The sequence below is a fragment of the Ixodes scapularis genome, unplaced genomic scaffold, assembly GCF_016920785.2.
Source record: "Ixodes scapularis isolate PalLabHiFi unplaced genomic scaffold, ASM1692078v2 PGA_scaffold4__175_contigs__length_147842914, whole genome shotgun sequence".
Taxonomy (NCBI): Eukaryota; Metazoa; Arthropoda; class Arachnida; order Ixodida; family Ixodidae; genus Ixodes; species Ixodes scapularis.
Genome location: NW_024609879.1, coordinates 143,846,002 through 143,864,629, shown reverse-complemented (window position 1 = coordinate 143,864,629; position 18,628 = coordinate 143,846,002). Strand labels below are relative to the sequence as shown.

Genomic DNA, 18,628 nt, shown 5'->3' with positions numbered 1-18,628 from the left:
AACTAAATGTTTGTTCCCGCATCTTGTCCACAAGTTCCATAGTGTAATCAAAAGAAACTGTTTTCGAAATGTTGTAACTACAAAATACCATGCTTTCAGAAAAAACACGTGGCTAATTATGCTGAGTGTTTTTGTTTCCTTCCTTGACACCTATGCACTCTCACACATATAATAACATTGGGCTTCCTCTTGCAAATGTTCCGCCCTTATTAGTAACCAAACCTCAGTTCTCATAAGTTATTGGTATTTGAACCCTCGAGGCTCTCTTTAAGTCATATATGTATTCAATGTGCGCAAGTGCTAACGCCTGATTACTGTTCCTATAAAACCTTATCACATGTATCCCGCACGCCGACAGTAAAAAATATTCAAAACGTGTTACAAAATCAACTACAGAAGTTCCTCGCATAATGATGTAATGCAATTGCATGGTAAGTGTGAGTATCGGACGACACTTAACGGAGTAAGGCAAGAGACGCGGTGAAACGCGACGAAAAACACGCATTCAACGCATCCGCCAAGGCGCGGACGCGAAAGCGGAGCAACAAGTTGAAGCAACCTAATGGCGGCCGCGTCACGTGATTCCAATATGGCAGCGCCCATGCGGCGGAGGGTGAAAAGGTCTATACGGTAAGGAAGTGCTTCCTCCGACGGGCGTCGGAGGAGTGGGACCTGTGTGGAAATCGTTCCTCCGACGCCGGAAGTGACGTAGTCGCGTCGGAGGAGAGACGGCTGTGTGGAAATCGTTCCTTCGACGCCGGAAGTAACGTATCATCCCCGGCCCCGGATGTTGCCTTTGTTATGACATGTGCCCGACCATGTGCGTTTGCCGCTGTAGCAGCTGTAGTCTTCTGTGGTCGGGTCCTGCCCCGTGCTGCACGTACCATTCCTTCCTGCCCGCGCTGCTGTCGGCTCCGGTCACGCAAGCTATTTTGGCTGATTTTTCGCACTCTTTGAAGCGTTTTGTTTAGCATTGTCTTGTTCTTTTTAGCAATACTTTTTTCCGTATCTAGTGCTACTCTTTGTATTTTAGCTTTGATCGCACCCCCAACATGCCTCGAGTTTTGGTAGCCGGCGATTCGATGGTGAAGTACTTGCCCCAGTACTTCCCATTGAATAGTCGGTTGGCTGTTGAGGTTGCGGCGTTTAGTGGTATTAGAATCGAGCACTTGTTTTCCCAGGTGTCTGAGAGGCTACCCGATTTTGATGTTGTCATCCTGCACGTTGGCACTAATAATTCCCATATTAGTGCCAGCGTGTACATCGACAAATATCGTCGTCTAGCTGCCCAGATCTGTGAACGCAATCCAATGATGCAGATCGCCTTTTCTGCCGTTCTTCCGAGACGGGAGAATAGGTTCTGCTCATTGGAATGGCAGCGTAGTCACGCTGCAGAGATCGAGGCTTTGAATGACCGTTACCGAGAGGTGAACTCGCTGCTGCGAGAGTTGTGTCGCAGGGAAGGGTTCACGTTCCTCGACGGGCTGGCTGACGAGTGGCACCAGTGGATCGGCCGCGACGGCGTCCACCCAAGCCGGATCGGCAACAAGGTATGTACACGTGCGTTATGTCGCTGCACTAAAGAGCGCGAATATAGGGCGGCAACGATTGCAAGGCTCGCCGTAAAGAGGGGAACTGAAAATTGACCTGCGCACGTGGCGAGCTAAATTACTGGTTGGATTCAACTGGTTGACAGAACGGTGCCAACTCCAGCAACGAAACACGGCACAACTTGGAAGGTTGACCAGTCTTTATTGTCAAAAACAGAGAATGAAAATAAATAGGTTCGGTGACGTCCACGTTTCCGGGTTCAAGGAAGCACAGCGTAGCTCTAAGGACCGCTTCAGTTGCCTCGTTAGCTGATTGCGACGATTGAATCGCCCAGAGCTAATATTCGTGCGAGGTGAAAGATTAGCCGCTGGCGTCTGTCAGCATCCGTGACGACGTCCCTAGCTTCTCTCCATCGCGTGAAGAAAGGTGCTCACCCGTGTTTCCGCGTTGCGCAGGTGAAGTCCCGATAGGATGCGGTTGCGCTCCCACCTTACAATCAAACATTTCCAATTGCTTGTGTCACAACAGCTGCCAGTTCGGGTAGACTTTCCGCCATTTTTACCATTGTGCCCTCCGCGGCTGTTTTCTCTTCCGTCTGGTTTTTCCCTGGGTGCCCTCCGGTCGCTGAACTGCATCTTTCTGCCCTCGAAGTTCACCGTGACCACCATGGCGTATTTAGTTGGGTCGCAAGAAGCGCAGATATGGTTTTGACATTTTCATAACGACACGTTTATCAATACACCAACCTCGGCGATGGTTTCCCTTCTCTACCGACCACTGGATGGATGAATGGATGAATCCGGCTGAGCCCTTTGGATCGGGCGGTAGCTTGCGCCACCTAGCCATTTTGTTTTACCATTTAAGCTTAGAATATTTAAATTTGAAAGCTATATTCACTCCGCACTGCACAGAAAGTGAGGCTATAAAACACCCTTGCCATCAGTTAATAAGAAAATACCTAGTTTTCTCTCGCTTGCTGCCACCATTCACTTAATCTTTGCTTGGTAACCTCTACTGTCTTGAAATCCACTGTTCCTTCGCTGTTTCTCAAACCCAATGACTTATTAAATCTATGTTGTCTTCGGTCGGCGTAGGATGAAGCCCTTTACAGCAGAGTATCAAGCGCTCAGCCGTCTCGTCCTCCTCTCCACAAGCAGTGCGCACTGTATCCATTTCCTGGTACTTCGCTCTGTATGTTCTGGTTCGCTGAATGCCCTTACCTCAAACAACAATGAGCTTCCCCTAGAATTGTCATAAATGCTTTCTTTGGCAATAACTGTTTTGTTTAATCTATAGCTTTCAAGAGCCGTCTTTGTCTGCATTCCCTCTAGCTACCGATCTCTTTCTGTGGCCTTAACTTTCTTCTTAAAGGGGCCCTGCAATCATACTTAAGCGTCTACCTTTTTTGCGGTTTCCATGTCTCTTGCGGTTCGGGCAAGCCAGCGGGCACGGAGAGAGTAACTAAATATCAGTGCGTCATATTTTAACCGGACGACGCGGAAACCTCCGCCACCGACGAGGGCGACCTGCGGTACCGAAAGCGCGCGAAATGTGACGTCTTTGGTCCTGGGCTTACTACTGGTCAAAGCTGCTAAAGTTTCTTTTTAGTCGAAATAGAAAATATAAGTGGCGCGAACCATTTCCATTATTTATAAAAGTAGTTCTTGTTCAGTATTTTAGATAGAAAAAGAAACGAATGCAGTTCATAAAGTACGGAAACAAGAAATGACCTGTCGACATACCCGCCACCAAGCGGTGGAAAAGGCGGCGCATACTAGAAAGGAGTAGTGGGATCAGGCGCCGACACGGAAAGGTCCCGGATGTACGCGGTGGCGCTGCGGTCGTATGGGCAGGAGGATCCGACCGGCTCCGAGCGTTCCGAAGGCCTTCGGCGAGAAGCTTTGTCTTGCGGTTTGGCTATTTCGCGGTATGGCAGCGCAAAGTAGCTCTCATTCTGAACTGACATTTACCCCGTGTTTGCTGCCGTTTGTGGCCAATGAAGTGTCATGCCGAATTAGTATTTAATCGTCCAGCAAATGCAATGAGAGCCGCTCTGGCTGCCCGCTGCATGCAGCCTATCCAGAACACGCTTTGATGGCGCCCTCTCGCGCCGTCGACACGGAGTGCGGCAGCCGTGAGCGCTCAATGAGCTCACTACTCCTCCTCTAGTTCAGGGCCACACTCAAGCAACCAAGGACGTCATGAGGGGGGTTATTTTTTGCTTGTCTTTGTAATTTTAGTTCGCCTATAACTTTTAAAATAAAGGGAATTTTGAGAAAAGAAAAGTTTCACTAAGTTACTACGTTCAGCGCGCTCAGGTTCGGTGCAAATTAAAAATTAGTAAAAAAGTCATTGCAGGGCCCCTTTAACTGAGACTTGCTCTTCCGTATCTCCACTATAGCCTAAAATCTTTTCTCTTAATTTTCTAGTGTGCTGTCTCCACTTTCTGTCTACACTCCTCATGTATAAATAGCTGAAAACCTTTCGTGCCCATTGCTCCCCGTCCATTTGCCTCAACCGATCCTCAAATTCTATATTGCTCACCGCTTCACTGCTCTCAGATGACGCCCACCCCATGTCTCCTTGTACTCCCTGGTTTGGCATTTTGCAATGTGCCCCCAAAGCCAGCCTACCTACTCTGCACTGTTTTGTTTCTAGTCCCGCATGCACTTCGGATTTCATGCATATCACTGTGTTTCCAAAAGTCAAGCCAGGCACCATGACCCCTTTCCAAATCTCTCTCACCACCTCATACCTGTTGTAATTTCAAGGTGCTCTATTTTTCATTACAGCTGCATTTCTGTTGCCCTTACCTATTATATACTTTTCATGCTCACTGAGATATTCTGCACCATCACATATCCATACTCCTAGATACTTGTATTTACTAGCTCTCTCAACTGTAATATTCTGTACCTTCAGCCTCTTAACTTCATCATCGTTAAAAATCATGATTGGTGATTTTTCACTGCGTCACATGTGCCATCTGTCGACAGTGCGTAAAACTAATCTGCGTGTGCGTCACTGCAACCTGCTGGGTGCGATTAAAAAACAAAGGGTAGGTCTTTGCTTCAATGTTTAATACATTTTTATACATGTACATAAATGTTGATTTAAGTAAACATTTTTTATGCCACTAACTATATCGCAATTTATAAAAGAATATGTACATTGAAATTTGAAATATTTTTTTAAATACATAAATGTATACCTAGTAATTAAAGGTTTATTTATTTCTGTAAATCTATAAATTTAAGTTTTTTTTTCCTTCACTAGCAAAGATCAATACACCCCCATCTTGTCGAAATCGACGCAGCATGTGAACCCCAACAGGGAATGGGAAAACAATTGAAACTCCCCCTTGGGAATCCCTCTAACCAGTTAACTCCTTAACTGGTCCCACTTACCCATACCCGTTCCCCATCTGGGCATAGTCAAGCCAGTTGACCCTCAGCTAGTCCCAGTTGGACTCCTATTGGTAACAGCCAATTCCCACTTGGGACCAGTTAGTTCCAATTGTAACCAGTCGAGATGCCAACCGGTCCCAGTTAGACGTTTTGGCATAGGTGCCTTGTATATAAAGCTAAAGGTGCAGCACCTTTTCTGTGAAATCTTCAAGGCAACATCTTTAACAATTTGAACAAGTGAGGTGACTGCAGCTGCCAATCAGCTTTGGTGCTAATGTCAAGTACCGTGTGCAGGTCCTCGCTGGGTTCATGGGCCAGCAAGTGCGGAGCATCCTGGAGAAGATGGCCAGGGCCAAGATCCAGCAGGACCACATGGAGGCAATGCCAGGGACCCGTTCGTGGGACGGCTGGACCATCGAGGGTGCCCCATTGACCGCGCCATGTGAGCTCGAGTTCCCACCGCTTGGCTCTCCTTCAGCTCCTGCGGCTCCTTCGGCATGCGACGATGAGCCACCTCCGCTTTGCTCTGTGGAGCTTCCTTCTCTCACTTCTGCTGCTGCTTCGCTTTGCTCTGTGCAGCCTCCTCTTTCTTCTGCTGCTCCTTCTGCATGCGAGGATGAGCCACCACCGCTTTGCTCTGTGCAGCCTCCTCCTCTTGCATCTGTGCAACCCCTTCCTGTTGCTTCTGCTGCTCCTTCCGTGAAGAGCCCGCCACTAATTATGGCATGTGAGGTTGACTTTCCGCTGCTTGGCTCTCCTGTGCAACCCCTCCTTGCTTCTCCTGCTCTTTCCGTTGAGACCACCCTTGCGCCTTGTGAGGCAGCTGCTGATCGGAGGGCCACCTGGGCAGAGATGTCAAAATCTGCAGGCCCTCCTGTCCCAACTGCCAGCACGGCACCCGAGCTCGGATCGGACACAAGCCAACCAGTTGCCACATGTGTAAATGCTGAACGGAGGCACAAACGAGGCAAGCACTCTGATGAGCCCAGGATGGGAAGCTGTGGTGCTGGATTCAGGCTGGTTGGTGGCGTTCGAGTCCGCAGCAAGGGCAGCCGGGTATGGCAGACCTGGGAGAGTGCATCCACGGCCACTTGTGCTCCCTCTAGTACATGCGTACCTGTTTGGGGAAAGGTTCAGCCGAGGCCGGAAGGACAGCAACCTTCTGAGAAGCCTACGAAGCTGGACCGAGGTGGAGTCACCGATGTTGCTATGAGTACAGAAGTTAGTGCAGAGGGGCGCCCCAGGGCTTCCTCGAGGAGCACAGCTTTTGTAGGGGCCGGTGAGCAGGCTGCCTCGGCAGCAGCTGAACCCAGGGTAGTCTACCCTATCCAAAGTATAGTGGGCGGAGAGCGGTGGCAGAGGGTGAAGTCCAAGCGCAAGGGACGAAAGTCTCCGGGACTGCGCAAGGTACCAAACCGTGCTGCCACTATTGCGTCCCCCACTATTACTTGGGATGGAGAAGACTTTGCAGTAGGGTGCCTCTCAACCCTTTCTCCTTTGCCTGTTTGTGACAATCCTTTCTCTGACTTAGGTGAGTGCAGCCCAGCATGTGTGACAGAGAGCAGGGTCGTTGGAGGGAAACGTCCTTCGAAGGCCCTGTTGCAGAGTCGAAGGGCACTCACGCATGCAAAGAATGTGTCTGCAGTGCATGACGGAGAGCAGGGCTTCAGCATGGGATTAGTGAATGCGGGCATAGAGCATGATGCAAGGGTCTCAGGGGAAGGCGAGCATGCAGTGCATGTTACAGGGGGGACTTCTGGCTGTGGGCATGGTGGGGAGGGTGGAGAAGGAAGGCATGCATTGCATGCCACAGGGCGGACTTCTGGCTGTGAGGTTGCATGCTGTGGGTGTGATGGGGTGGGTGGAGAAGGCAGGAATGTGCTGCATGCCACAGGGCAGACTACTGGCTGTGGGGTTGCATGCTGTGGGCCTGATAGGGAGGGTGGAGAAGGCAGGAATGTGCTGCATGCCACAGGGCAGACTACTGGCTGTGGGGTTGCATGCTGTGGGCCTGATGGGGAGAGTGGGGCAGGCAAGCATGTGCTGCATGCCGCAGGGCAGACTTCTGGCTGTGGGGTTGCATGCTCTGTGCTTGATGGGGAGGGTGGACAAGGCAAGCATGTGCTGCATGATACAGGGGGTACTCCTGGCTGTGGGTTTACGCCCTGTGGTCATGATGGGGGTGGTGCTGACTATGTGACTGCATGCAGAAGGCATGACGCGGGGACAGAGTTTTTCTCAGAAATGGCATGTCTCAAGCATGATGGTTGTGGGGAGGGCTCTAGCATAGAGATAGCTGTCGGAGGGCATCATGTAGGCGAAGGCGTTGCTGCAGATGATAAGTGCGTTGCCCAGGGAGTCAAGTACCCTTCCGAGGTTCCAGAGAAAAGCCCTGGATCTGCCGTTAGTAACCTGCAGAATGCCCCCAGTCCTTCAAAATCCTGTACTTTGTATGGAGGTGGCGGTGTCATTTTTGCGCAGGCCAAGTTTTCTAACTACTCTACCTTTCTAGCTGCATTTGAGGATTGGTGCAAACAAGGGTTGCATGTGTTTACAAAAAGGAGGTCTAGAACATGTCCATTAGCTCAGTGTGAGGAATTTAAATACTCCTCAGTTGAATTCATCTGTGTCCATGGACGCCCTCTATCAGCCATGGGCAGCGGAAAGCGCCCACAACAGTCTTATTATTTTTCAGGTTGCCAGGCACGCCTCTTGTTAGTTTTGAAGACAAAGCCAGATATGTGCTATGTAATCTCAAAAATTGTTGTTGAACATAACCATAGTCTGGAATTATGCAGCACATACCCCCAAAACAGGCTTCTGACTACATCTGAGAAGGAGACATTTGCAGATGTAGCAAAATGCAATATTAAACCTAAGGATTTCAAAAATTATGTCTATGAAAAAACAGGCAAGACTCTAACAACACAAGACATTAACAATTACAAAAACCGTAGTGTGAATTCTGTGACTGCAGTTAAAACTAGTGAGGCTCATGGGGCCCTGTTGTTAGAGCAATTGCATAGTCTTGCCTCCAAGAACCCTAATTGGATCATACATTATGAAAAAGATAAAAACAATGAGCTGTTATTTGTGTTGTTCCAGACGTCCGTTATGCGAGAAACTTTGGAAAAGTATCCCGAAATTCTGTTCATCGATGGGACATATAAGGTTAACGTAGAAGGTTACATTCTCTATTCAATTCTTTGTGAAGACGCTCGTGGTAGGGGTCGATGCATTTGCTATGCGTTTTTGCAAAGGGAAACCTCCCTAATTGTTCGCCCTGTTTTTCAGAAGTTTATAGATTGTAATCCTTTTGTACTTTCAGCATGCAAAGTTGTTATGGTAGATAAGGACCTAAATCAGTCAAGGATTTTGAAAGAGCTTCTGCCAAAAAGCACCATTCTCCTATGCACTTGGCATGTTCTCCATTACTTGGACTTGCAGATTATGAAATACCCAGTTCATCAGAGGGAATTATTGCGTCGCCTAATTAAAGAAGTTGTCTATGCCAATCACCTGTCTGTTTACGACAAAAAAGTTGCGCTGTTGAGGGAACACTCTCCTGACGATTTTTTGCTCTACTTCATGAACAATTGGGATTCCTGCAAAGAAATGTGGGCGCATGCGTGCCGCCGAGACTTGCTAACAATGGGGAATAATACCAACAACCGAATTGAGAGCCATAATCAAAAACTAAAAAGCTTCCTGCGTCCAGGAATGCACCTGGCTGCTGCGATGACTGCTTTGCTAGAGTATATTGACCATGATATTATATCACTAAGGTTTGCAAAACTTAGAGAGCTTAAGCTCAATTTAAATACAAGTAGCTTTGACATGTTCCAGCTAACATTAGCTCAAACGTGCACTCTGGTAGCTAGGAATATAGTATTACGGGAATATGAGAAGTTTAAGACTATTCGCTATATTGTTAGCTTTCAAAATGACGCATACACTGTTAAGTTGGAAGGGACAGAGTATGTGATAGCAAAAAGCCTAGACAGTTGCACATGCCTCTGTTATTCCCAATATGGACTTCCATGTGCCCACATTTTGACAGCACGGTCTTTTGCAAATCTAGAACTATTTGACCACTCTGTTATTCCGCATCGATGGCGTAGGAGCCACTTCCTAGCATCTGAAGCTACCGACCCTCTAAGCATGCCTGGTCCATGCACAGCTGGTTCGAGCCCACTAAGCTTGCATAGCCCAACTCCGCTTAGCTCAAACCCACCTAGCCCGAGCCCACGTAGCCCAACTCCGCTTAGCTCAAGCCCACTTAGCCCGAGCCCACGTAGCCCAACTCCCTTTAGCTCAAACCCGCCTAGCCCAAGTCCTCATAGCCCGACCCCCCTTAGCTCAAACCCACCTAGCCCAAGTCAGTCTAGCACAAGCCAGCCTACCCAAACCACAGTTACATCAGCCATACTGAAGCCCCCACCTGTAAAATTGGATACCATTGAGGCCAGGTATAATTATGCCTACAAGTTTTTAACAGATATAGTGAAACCAACAGCTAACATCTTGGCCCAGTGTGGCGAACAGGAGCTAAATGAAAAGTTGACAGATATTCAGACATTCCTTAGCAATCTTACAACGTTTTCTAGCAACCAGGTGCAGCTTTTGTCACAGTCTGTAGCACCCCGTGCAGCTCATAAGGATGTGCCTGATCAACAGCCAACAGACACAGCAAGTGACAGGAAACCTTCCGAAGAGCTGCGTATTAGTTTAATTAAAAGTAAACGAGGGAGACCGCGAACTGTAAAAGTCACGAAAAAGCGTAAATTGTCAGAAATCTGCAACAAAAAACTTTGTCTTAGCATGATTCGTGCAGAGTTGATTCCTCTTTATAGCGCTTATTCACTAACAGATGAACACTTGGATGATGTATTATACAACCGTCCGCTGCCAGACAGTGTCATGAATATTGCAATGCAGTTAACACGTCAAAAATTTCCGCATCGGGAAGGTTTCCAAGACGCTTTGCTGAGCCAGGGACTACTATTCAAGCAGATAAAGGGTCCATTCATTCAAATCTTACACACAGCAAACCCGGATCATTGGATCACAGTAACAACTATTGATGTGCCCCCTGATTCTGTCTTTGTTTATGATTCTCTTGATCAAACTGTTCCCCCTGATGCTGTAAAACAGGTGTGCAGCATACTTAAGTTACCATCTGCAAATGTAACTATTTTTGTAAGACCTGCACAGGGCCAAGGTTGCACAGTAGATTGTGGCTTATTTGCTATTGCTAACATGTACTGCATAGCATCTGGCAAAGACCCTACCACTGTAAACTTTAGACAGCAATTAATGAGGGGCCATCTACTAAAGTGCATTCGTAATGGGATGATGGAAGACTTCCCTGTAACTCTTTCCCTTGTTTCTCGTGTGCGACCAAAAGATTCTGTTTTCACCGTGCATTGTTTGTGCAGGCAGCCTCTGCTTGCTGATGCTCCTGGGGTAATTCAATGCGCAGGATGCCAATCTCTCTTTCACGAAGCCTGTCTAGAAAAAAAACCCAACCATGGCATGACATTTGTTTGCAGCCGAAGTTGTATTGCAGCTAAAATGCCGAATAAGCTGAGGTTATTTTAATTAACAACGGTTTCTTCCAGTACCTTCCGCTTTATGTATTATCTTTGCGTTTATCCCTGTTATTGCCTACCTTGTTTTGTCAAGTAACCTTGTACAGTGTTTTTCTTTTAGCTGCACCAAATTTTCAGAGAGAGAGAACGTGAGATAGGGTAATTTGAGCCTTGGGGCAGTGTTAGTAGTCATGGCGTCCACTAGGGAAAGGGTGAAATTAGGTAATTAGTTAGCTAATGAACTAAAACTGAACTAGCAGTGCAGTCAAATTTTGATCGAAAAATCTGTGGTAGGTGCTACGGGGGTCGAGAAGTGTCACCCTGGTACATGGCATCACACTAAACCTATAACTGAAATGGCGGACAAGAGTGCCAGTGACATCATCTTTGTGTCACGGCGCGGAAACGTGGGTCGGAGCTACCGCAGCTGGCTCCACTCGCTCAAGCGGAGCCGGCTGCGATGACGCCAACCCACGTGCCGGGCCGCAGGTATGCAAATGACTTCACCGGCACTCTTGCACGTTTCAGATTCAGTTTGATGCCATGTATCGGGGTGCGATTTCTCGACCTCGTAGTGCCTACTAGGAATTTTTTAAATCAAAATTTGACTGCACTGTTAGATCATATTGAGGTTGAGCTTCAATTCTCAACTCTTCAAGCCTCGTGATGTTGACTCCACATGTCTGGGAATTTCTGCTCCTTAGCTATCTGCAACATGTTTTAATTTTTTTTAATTGAGATGACCTTCCTACTGTTACTGTGTTAATTCATTCATTTATTGAGCTTGGCAGAAATTGTATGGTGAAATATCCATCCCAATCAGTTGGCTAATTAGCTAAAATTTGTTAATTAACTTTTTAATTAGTAGCATTACAGCTTCTCAATTATTTGGACATGATGTGACCCCTTGCTTTACAAGTGTTAACTTTCACTGTTGATGTATGATGCTTTTAATCTTTCTTTTTTTTTAATTAAATTTAGGTCTCTCGGCGGAGCCTGACCGCTAGAGAGCGCGTTCTCGGGTGGCGGATAGAGAAATGTTCTGTGCTAGGAAGTTGTGTGGGATGATAATTGGGGTTTAATAGTGCAACAAAAGCTTGGGATATATTGTGCCACTGAAGTTGTGTAAGCAACTTCCTAACACAGGATAGGCATTCGTGCCCGCGGACCAACAGGCTTTTTCGTGTTAGGATGAACTTATTGAAGAGTGTTGTGTGAAGCAGCAAAACCAGGCCTACACAGAGGCTTATGATTTTGTCGGGCTTGAAGTCTCGAGCAGGTTACTGCCTTTTAAGCTTACAATAATGAATATGATTTATTGTCTCACTTTGCTGCATATGAGCCACCATGCAGGCTGATTCGCTACAGTGTTTGCCTGTGGGCAATTCCTTCATTTTGTTTGCATATTAGTAACCTGTCATTTTTGCCGATGGATTCAGCATCCATTGTGGTGAAATAAAAGAAGAGTGCTTATTTGGTTCCCAATTGTGACATTCTTGATCCAGACCCTTATAGCAACATATTTTCTGTGCCGAACAGGTTATTGTGCTGCATTATCTCGGGGTGTCTGCCAAGTTGTCTCTTCAGAATTCTCCGACTTTTCCAGCAAAGTTTTGTTCATCTGACCACATAGTAGAGGCTGGGGAAATTATAGCAAAAAGTTTGTGGGCCTCACATCTGGTAACAAGAAGGCTCCAAAAACAAGGCCCCTTGAAAACTGAGCAAGTTGCTACTTGTGTAAATTGGCTCTGAAGAAACCAACAACTAGGCGCTGCACAGTCCGATGATTCTTTCCGAGTCTGAAGTGGTACGGGGAAATCGGAATTTTGTGTTATAATGTGAATAAACTGTTCTGCATTACAAATCGATTTTGATGTCGTTTACTTACATTTGGTGGGGTGCCAATTTGTTTTATACCTTAGTAGTTACATCAACACACTGCATTTTATATCAATCCTGCCCCAACAATAGCTAGCGCACATGGGCCCCTTTTTTTCCTTTCTGATCACTCCACAAATAATGCCCGGTTCTTCTCTGCGTGCACCAGAGCAACGTAAGAAAGCTAACTGCGAGAGCACTGGCATTTCTCCGCATGCACCGGCGCAGCGTGGAGAAGGTTACCAAAAAAGAGCTGGTGCTTTTCACATGCACCGGTGCGATGTGGGAAAACTTCTTGCAGGCATGTCCACCCTATTTAAAGTAGGAGTCTGTGAAGATGTCCACCGATGCCTTTGTAAACAACTACAGGCAAACTAGAGCTGAACTGTTTCATGTTCCTTCATGTGTAACCAGACATTTCGTATGCTTTTATGTGTGCTCACTGTGCAATACCTCACGTCTCTCGGATTCAGTCATTAATGCCATCGCTCCACCTCACCTTTATATATCTGCATCTGTTGCAATGTACCATCGCCATTTGGATAATCTTACATTTACTTGTTTGCTAACTTTTAAGTGTGTTTAGGATTTTTTTTGTTTGCTGGTTTTGTTGTTTGTTTTGGTGCACCACGGGGCATCCAAGATAAAGACTGATGGCACCCAAAATAAAGATGATTATTATAAACCTGTTGCTGACCCTCCTAATTCGAGGGCCACAAATGACAGCCCTTTTTTGCCAGCACTATGTACAATCGCTGTAGCACTGACCACTCGTTTGCAGATATCTCTGGACTAGTCAAGCCTGCCAAATCGTTATTTGCAAAGAAAAGTGGTGTAACAATTCCTCGCATCTCTGCGGTACAAGGCAGCGTTTGCCTTTGCCTGATTGACACCTACACAGAGTCGCAAATACTTTTCCAGAAGCTCTTGTCTCCACTATAATGAAGTATATAAAGAACATGACATTGCCACTCTTTCTGAGCATTTGTGCTACCCACTTATCTACACTTTGAAGCATAAAAGCAGCAATATTACAATATTAGTAAGTTAGCTATAAAAAAATTAAACAGTTTGGTCCCTGCATGGGACATCCTGATTCAATCGACTTGTAGATTCAGTGTCCATCCGATCGATTCCAGAAAAGCAGACCGTACCGAATTTCATCTACAGAGTGCAAAGTTATCTAATAGTATATCAACAAAATGTTGCAAAAATTTTGTTCAGCCCATCTTCATCCATTGGCCATCCCCATTGCCCTCGTATAAAGAATTGAGGGCTCAATGTCGCATGCTGCAAATGAAATGATTGGCAATGGTCATGCACTGACACATATCGACAGAATGGAAGATGAAAATCAAGTTGATTTAAATTGAAATCATGATTTAGACCACATTTTTAATCATACAGGTAAATTACTTCTAAAATGTAATTTAATTACAATTACTTTGCTCCAAAAGTAGTTTAACTACAGTTACAATTACTACTACCTGAGAAATAATTCATTGCAATTACAAATTACTTTTAAAAACCAATGCTATTACTTTACAATTACTTATTTCTGAAACCGACCCTACTTGGGCCACATAACTTTAAACCAGTTAATTAGAATGCAACGCATTTGTTCATTTCTTGCCCCAGTGTCGGAGGAGGCTTAAGCATCGCTGTGTAAATGTCACATATTGTACTTTCCTTTTATACATTTTGTTAAATTAATAATAGAACCTGACAGTTTGGGCAATGAAGTTTTACATTCTTATATCTTAAATAATATAAATCAGTTCATATACTGGAGGATGCCAGATCGCTAAAGTAAAATTGGGTTGACACACTTTTGTTAGCCAGGCAAGTAAAAATGACAATTAGTGATATCTAAATATTTGAATAAAGTTTCCAAGTAACACACATAGGTGTAAAGGAACATGCTCTTTGTACAGTTGGAAAAAAGAAGTGAAAGCCGTTTACAACTCCCTGTAACGCCGAATTAGAGTGCAGCTCTTGAGGAGGAGGAGGAGGGAAGGGTACTGGGGGGGGGGGGGTGGAGTGACCTGAGGTGGGGGGTCACGTGACGATGACAATGGCGATGATGTCATCAGTGACGTCGCTGATGACGTTATCGATGACGATGCGGATACCGATGACGTCACCAGTGATGATGACGATGCGGATGTCGGTGACGTCATCTGTGATGATGACGATGTGGATGCTGGTCACATCAGTGACGTCACTGATGACGTCATCAGTGGTGATGACGATGCGGATGTTGGTGACGTCACTGATGTCGTCATCAGTGATGATGATGCAAGGATTTCCGGTCGGCACCGGAAATCCTTGCAAAAGTAATTGTAATTGTGCCTCAAAGTTTGTAATTACTGATGCTAGAAAGCAAATAAAGTACAATTGCAACTCCTTTTAGCAGAAAGTAATGAATTACAAATTACCAGAAAAGTAATTAAATTACAGTAATTTAATTACTGTAATTGAATGACTTCCCAAGTACGATTTGAATACCGATGTTTCAAATCAAACATTTTGATATAAGATATTTTTTAAAAAAACATTAATTTTAGCACTGGAACCTTAACTATTTTATTGCTTTCAGGTGTATTTATCTTTTCATTCCATGTAAAATAATTATCAAGTAATATTGATATGCGGATAACGAGCAAATATAAGACTTCTTCGAGGCAAAAGTAAATTGGAGAATTGAACGCTCTCTCTACTTTTCAGCTCGTTCTTCAGGTATAGCAAAACAAGGGAACGGTTAGAATCAACAAAAGAACTGCGTGCGTGAGCAAGCATACAAACTCAAATACCAGCAGAGAGAGGTATAGAATCAGGCAGACAGACTAAAGTATATGTTTCTGGTTGATCTTGCATATTGAATCTAGTGTATTTATTATTTTCAGAGAAATTATATTTCTCTCAAAAAATTATTTCGAGAAAACAGTTTAAATCAAATCAATGATTTTTTTCTTTTCTTAATTTTGCCAGTGAGAAATCTGTAATTTGGTTATCTATAAAGTCATGTTCAGTCAATCAATGTGCCCTATTGCCATAAGTGCTCTTCGGAGGATGAGATTCGCGCATGGATTTCTTGCAGTAAATGTAGATAATGAAGTATTTCTAGGTCGCTTTTCCGCAGTACACAACTTCGTAAGGTGAAGCGCACTTGCGGGTTTTTTTTTTGCTTTCCTGCAAAACTCAGTGTTTCAGGGAGAAGCACGCTTATGGAACGTTAGGTCTACTGCTTTCCCATCTTACTGCAACTGACAAGTACATTTGCTGGTTCTGCGCTTTCCCACAAGGAAAATACCTGCAAGGGGAAGCGCACTTGCGAGTTACTTGGTCTGCCGCTTTCCCGCCGTACAGCAAATAGAAGGGGAAACCCTCCTTCCAGGGTACAAGCTCTTTTCTGAGTTTCGAACTGTTCCACAAGGCACATTCTCGTAGGAAGAACCGCTTTTGCGGGTCGCGCTATTCTGGATAGCGTGCGTTTTTAATTAGAAGCACGCTTGTGGGCTTTTTACTGCACAGATGTCATAGAAAAATGTCCTTCCAGAAGCAAGCAGACTTCCAAGTTAATTGTATTTGTTCCTTGAAACCTCTACTTCAGCAATGTTCCTATTGTGATGAAGCACATGTTTCCTCCCAATTATAAGGTTAGTACAAATAAGTGGTGTACAAAACACGTCTTAGCTTCAGCCGAAACTCTGTACTCAGCATACAATGTGTATGTAAAAGAAAACACATGGTGGTATAGATTTGAATGATTAAATCAGTATAAAACTAATAATAATAAAACTTTGTGGTGAGGAACACTTCAAATGTTAAAATGTAAAGTTGCATAAGCAACGATGTACTAGAATAATGCTTTCTTTTTATTTCTTGCCTGTTTAATAATTCCTACACTTGGAGAGTTCATTTAATAATTAATAATCACCACAATTCAGTACCATCTAACCTCTGAAACAATAATTACATTCAGGAAGTCATCTCCAGCTATCCCATACTCACCTGTTCAATCGATCATTTTCTTGCACAGCCACATAAACTACCCTAGCTCGCATAGGACTCCAGCTCGACTGACGCAGGCTTTGCCCTTTCATACATAATTTTTTCTGAATAATCATACAAAATTTAAGGCTTCATCAGCAAATTTTAATGAGAAGGAGATGGTGGGTCTTTCTGTGAATTATGATAAATAAATTAAAGATTGTGGAGGGAAGATAAAAAGAAAGGATCAACCAATCTATGGGGGATAGAGGTAAAAGAGATGGAAGAATAAGCAGAGAAGTGAAACAAATTATTTACGGCAGAAATATAAGTGTGCACCTAAGAGGATTATGTAGAGTGAAGAGACGGGAGTATAGCAAAGTCACATAGTCTAGCCGTGGGTCTCATGATCAGGATTTTGTCAGGAGACAAAAGGGAATGTAAAATATAGTAAAAATGTTTACAAGAAAATTATTCATACAAGATTTTTGTGCCAAGTGTCACCATATGACACCATATGAGGTTTTGTGGGGGAATGCCCTAACCAATGATTCCTCAGGAAACTGAAGTGCACATGACTCTAAGGAATTTCTCGGAATACTCCAGAAAATTTCCCTTGAAATATAGTTTCCTTAATGTTTATAAGGTTCATGCAGAATTTCCTGCTGATTTTATTATTGGAAGCTTCTTAGTATCGACACAATCTGAATTATAGCAATAATCCTCTGCCTCTGTATGTGAGTCTCTCTTTAAAAATGCAATCATCATGGTCAGCATCAAGGTGTTTGTAAAATTTTATCAGGACACTCCAAAACAATCTAAAAATTATGAAAAGCAGTTAATGCTGAGAAAGAATCCAAGAATTTCAGACATGCAGTTACTGGTCAATCAACGAATGTTTCCACACAAGGTTGTGCAACAGGTGGTCATCTAATAGGTGGTCGGCCTCCATCAGGGGAGGCCAAACTAACATTGCTCAAGAGCTGCAAGCAAAAGTGTAAATTTTTAGGAAGCCGCAAGGCGTGATGGGGGTAAAATGGTGGAAATCTCGTCCTTTCCTCACGCTTTCAAGAAGGCTGCGATGTATACTGATGCAAATATTTACATCAGTATACATTGCACAGCTGTCCCGTCTGTGTTCCTTTCGAGCCTTCTTGCCCACGTGCCACCTCTTCTTTCTCCCCTGCACCCAGTTGGCTTGTCCGCTACGGAGTCATTAGTACCACTGCCACCATTAAATCACTAGCTTTGTGACATGGCGTTTGGATTGCAGCTTGGAAGTCTTAGTGACAGCGATTATACTGAGATTACTTGATTGCTTTGATTCTGGACGAATATGCACAGTATGAATGCGGAAATTCATAATGGTGCAACAGTTAATATTCGTTCAGAACAGGTAGTGTAGGTATGATTGAGGCATAATTCAGAAAAATTAGACATATATTCTAAGAATCTTCAAATTTTAGAGCTGATCAGGTTTGAAAGTCCGGAAATTGTTAAAGTTCGAAAAGTATAGAATTTCTCAACATAAGAAGTTCAAAATGTTCGGAAAATTCCCAAATGTTTTGAAACCCGTGTTTGATCTTTGAACCTCTGGTTCAAAAAAAAGTTTCAGCATATACTTCTATATGCAACTGAACAGTCGGTTTAGCATAACTAAATGCAGAAATGTAAAGTGGGGCAGCACGTTAGGGTGTTGGGGCAGGAGAGAGTGTTGTGTTTTTAATATAAACGCCTATGTCAGACAGTACGGAAAAACCAGCTGCTCCATCTCGTGCTCCATTCGTATCCCCCTTCCTCTTCGTCCTCGTCTACCAGCAGCCAGGATCAGCTTGTGCACACAACACAATCCCCTTTCGAAGCAGAGTTCAACAGGGGAAGAACCTGTCTGGACGTTTCTTATTCCTTGAGTATTTTCACGGAGCTGGAAGCGGCGGCTGTGCATCTGCTGCAGCTCCTGGATTTGTGCACTCCACCTGTGCTTTGTGTCTTGCTGGAAGGCGTGCTCGAGACAACCTCAATGAATTCCAGCATCCTCCTCCTGACGTGACGAAGGTGCTTGGCCCCTCCACTTCATAAATTCCTTCAGAGGGGTCAAATGATGGTGTTCCCTTCGGTCATAATCTCAGACATAATCTCCTACACCCGCTGTAAACGGTTTGGCTCTTCGCCTATCATCTGTCTATTGCTTGCTGTGCTTCTGGTAAT

General features: G+C 44.7%; 2 protein-coding genes and 1 long non-coding RNA gene across 3 annotated transcripts; all 3 read left to right on the top strand.

Moving 5' to 3' along the window:
- Positions 1–677: 677 nt before the first annotated feature.
- Positions 678–5,578, top strand: LOC121832966 (GDSL esterase/lipase CPRD49-like). The gene is made up of 3 exons (XM_042293729.1): positions 678–1,550; positions 5,253–5,400; positions 5,538–5,578. Exons 1-3 carry the CDS (start codon positions 1,053–1,055, stop codon positions 5,576–5,578), a joined length of 687 nt encoding a protein of 228 aa, XP_042149663.1. The 5' UTR covers positions 678–1,052.
- Positions 5,579–7,727: 2,149 nt separating this feature from the next.
- Positions 7,728–10,990, top strand: LOC121837703 (PKS-NRPS hybrid synthetase cheA-like; the record flags this gene model as incomplete). Its single annotated transcript, XM_042293490.1, has 1 exon — positions 7,728–10,990. A coding segment is annotated over one exon (2,832 nt), but the record flags the coding sequence as incomplete, so codon positions are not given.
- Positions 10,991–10,993: 3 nt separating this feature from the next.
- On the top strand, positions 10,994–12,413 carry LOC121837704. Its single transcript, XR_006078307.1, has 2 exons — positions 10,994–11,038; positions 12,089–12,413. It is a non-coding gene; the product is annotated as an uncharacterized LOC121837704 (long non-coding RNA).
- The last annotated feature ends 6,215 nt before the right edge of the window (positions 12,414–18,628 follow it).

Bases quoted from the DNA above. Each gene is read 5' to 3' on its own strand.
- LOC121832966 (XM_042293729.1), top strand. From the start codon at position 1,053: ATGCCTCGAGTTTTGGTAGCCGGCGATTCGATGGTGAAGTACTTGCCC. The intron at 1,551-5,252 runs GTATGTACACGT...TACCGTGTGCAG, and splicing joins CAAGCCGGATCGGCAACAAG to GTCCTCGCTGGGTTCATGGG. The intron at 5,401-5,537 runs GTGAGCTCGAGT...TGCTCTGTGCAG, and splicing joins TGCCCCATTGACCGCGCCAT to CCTCCTCTTTCTTCTGCTGC.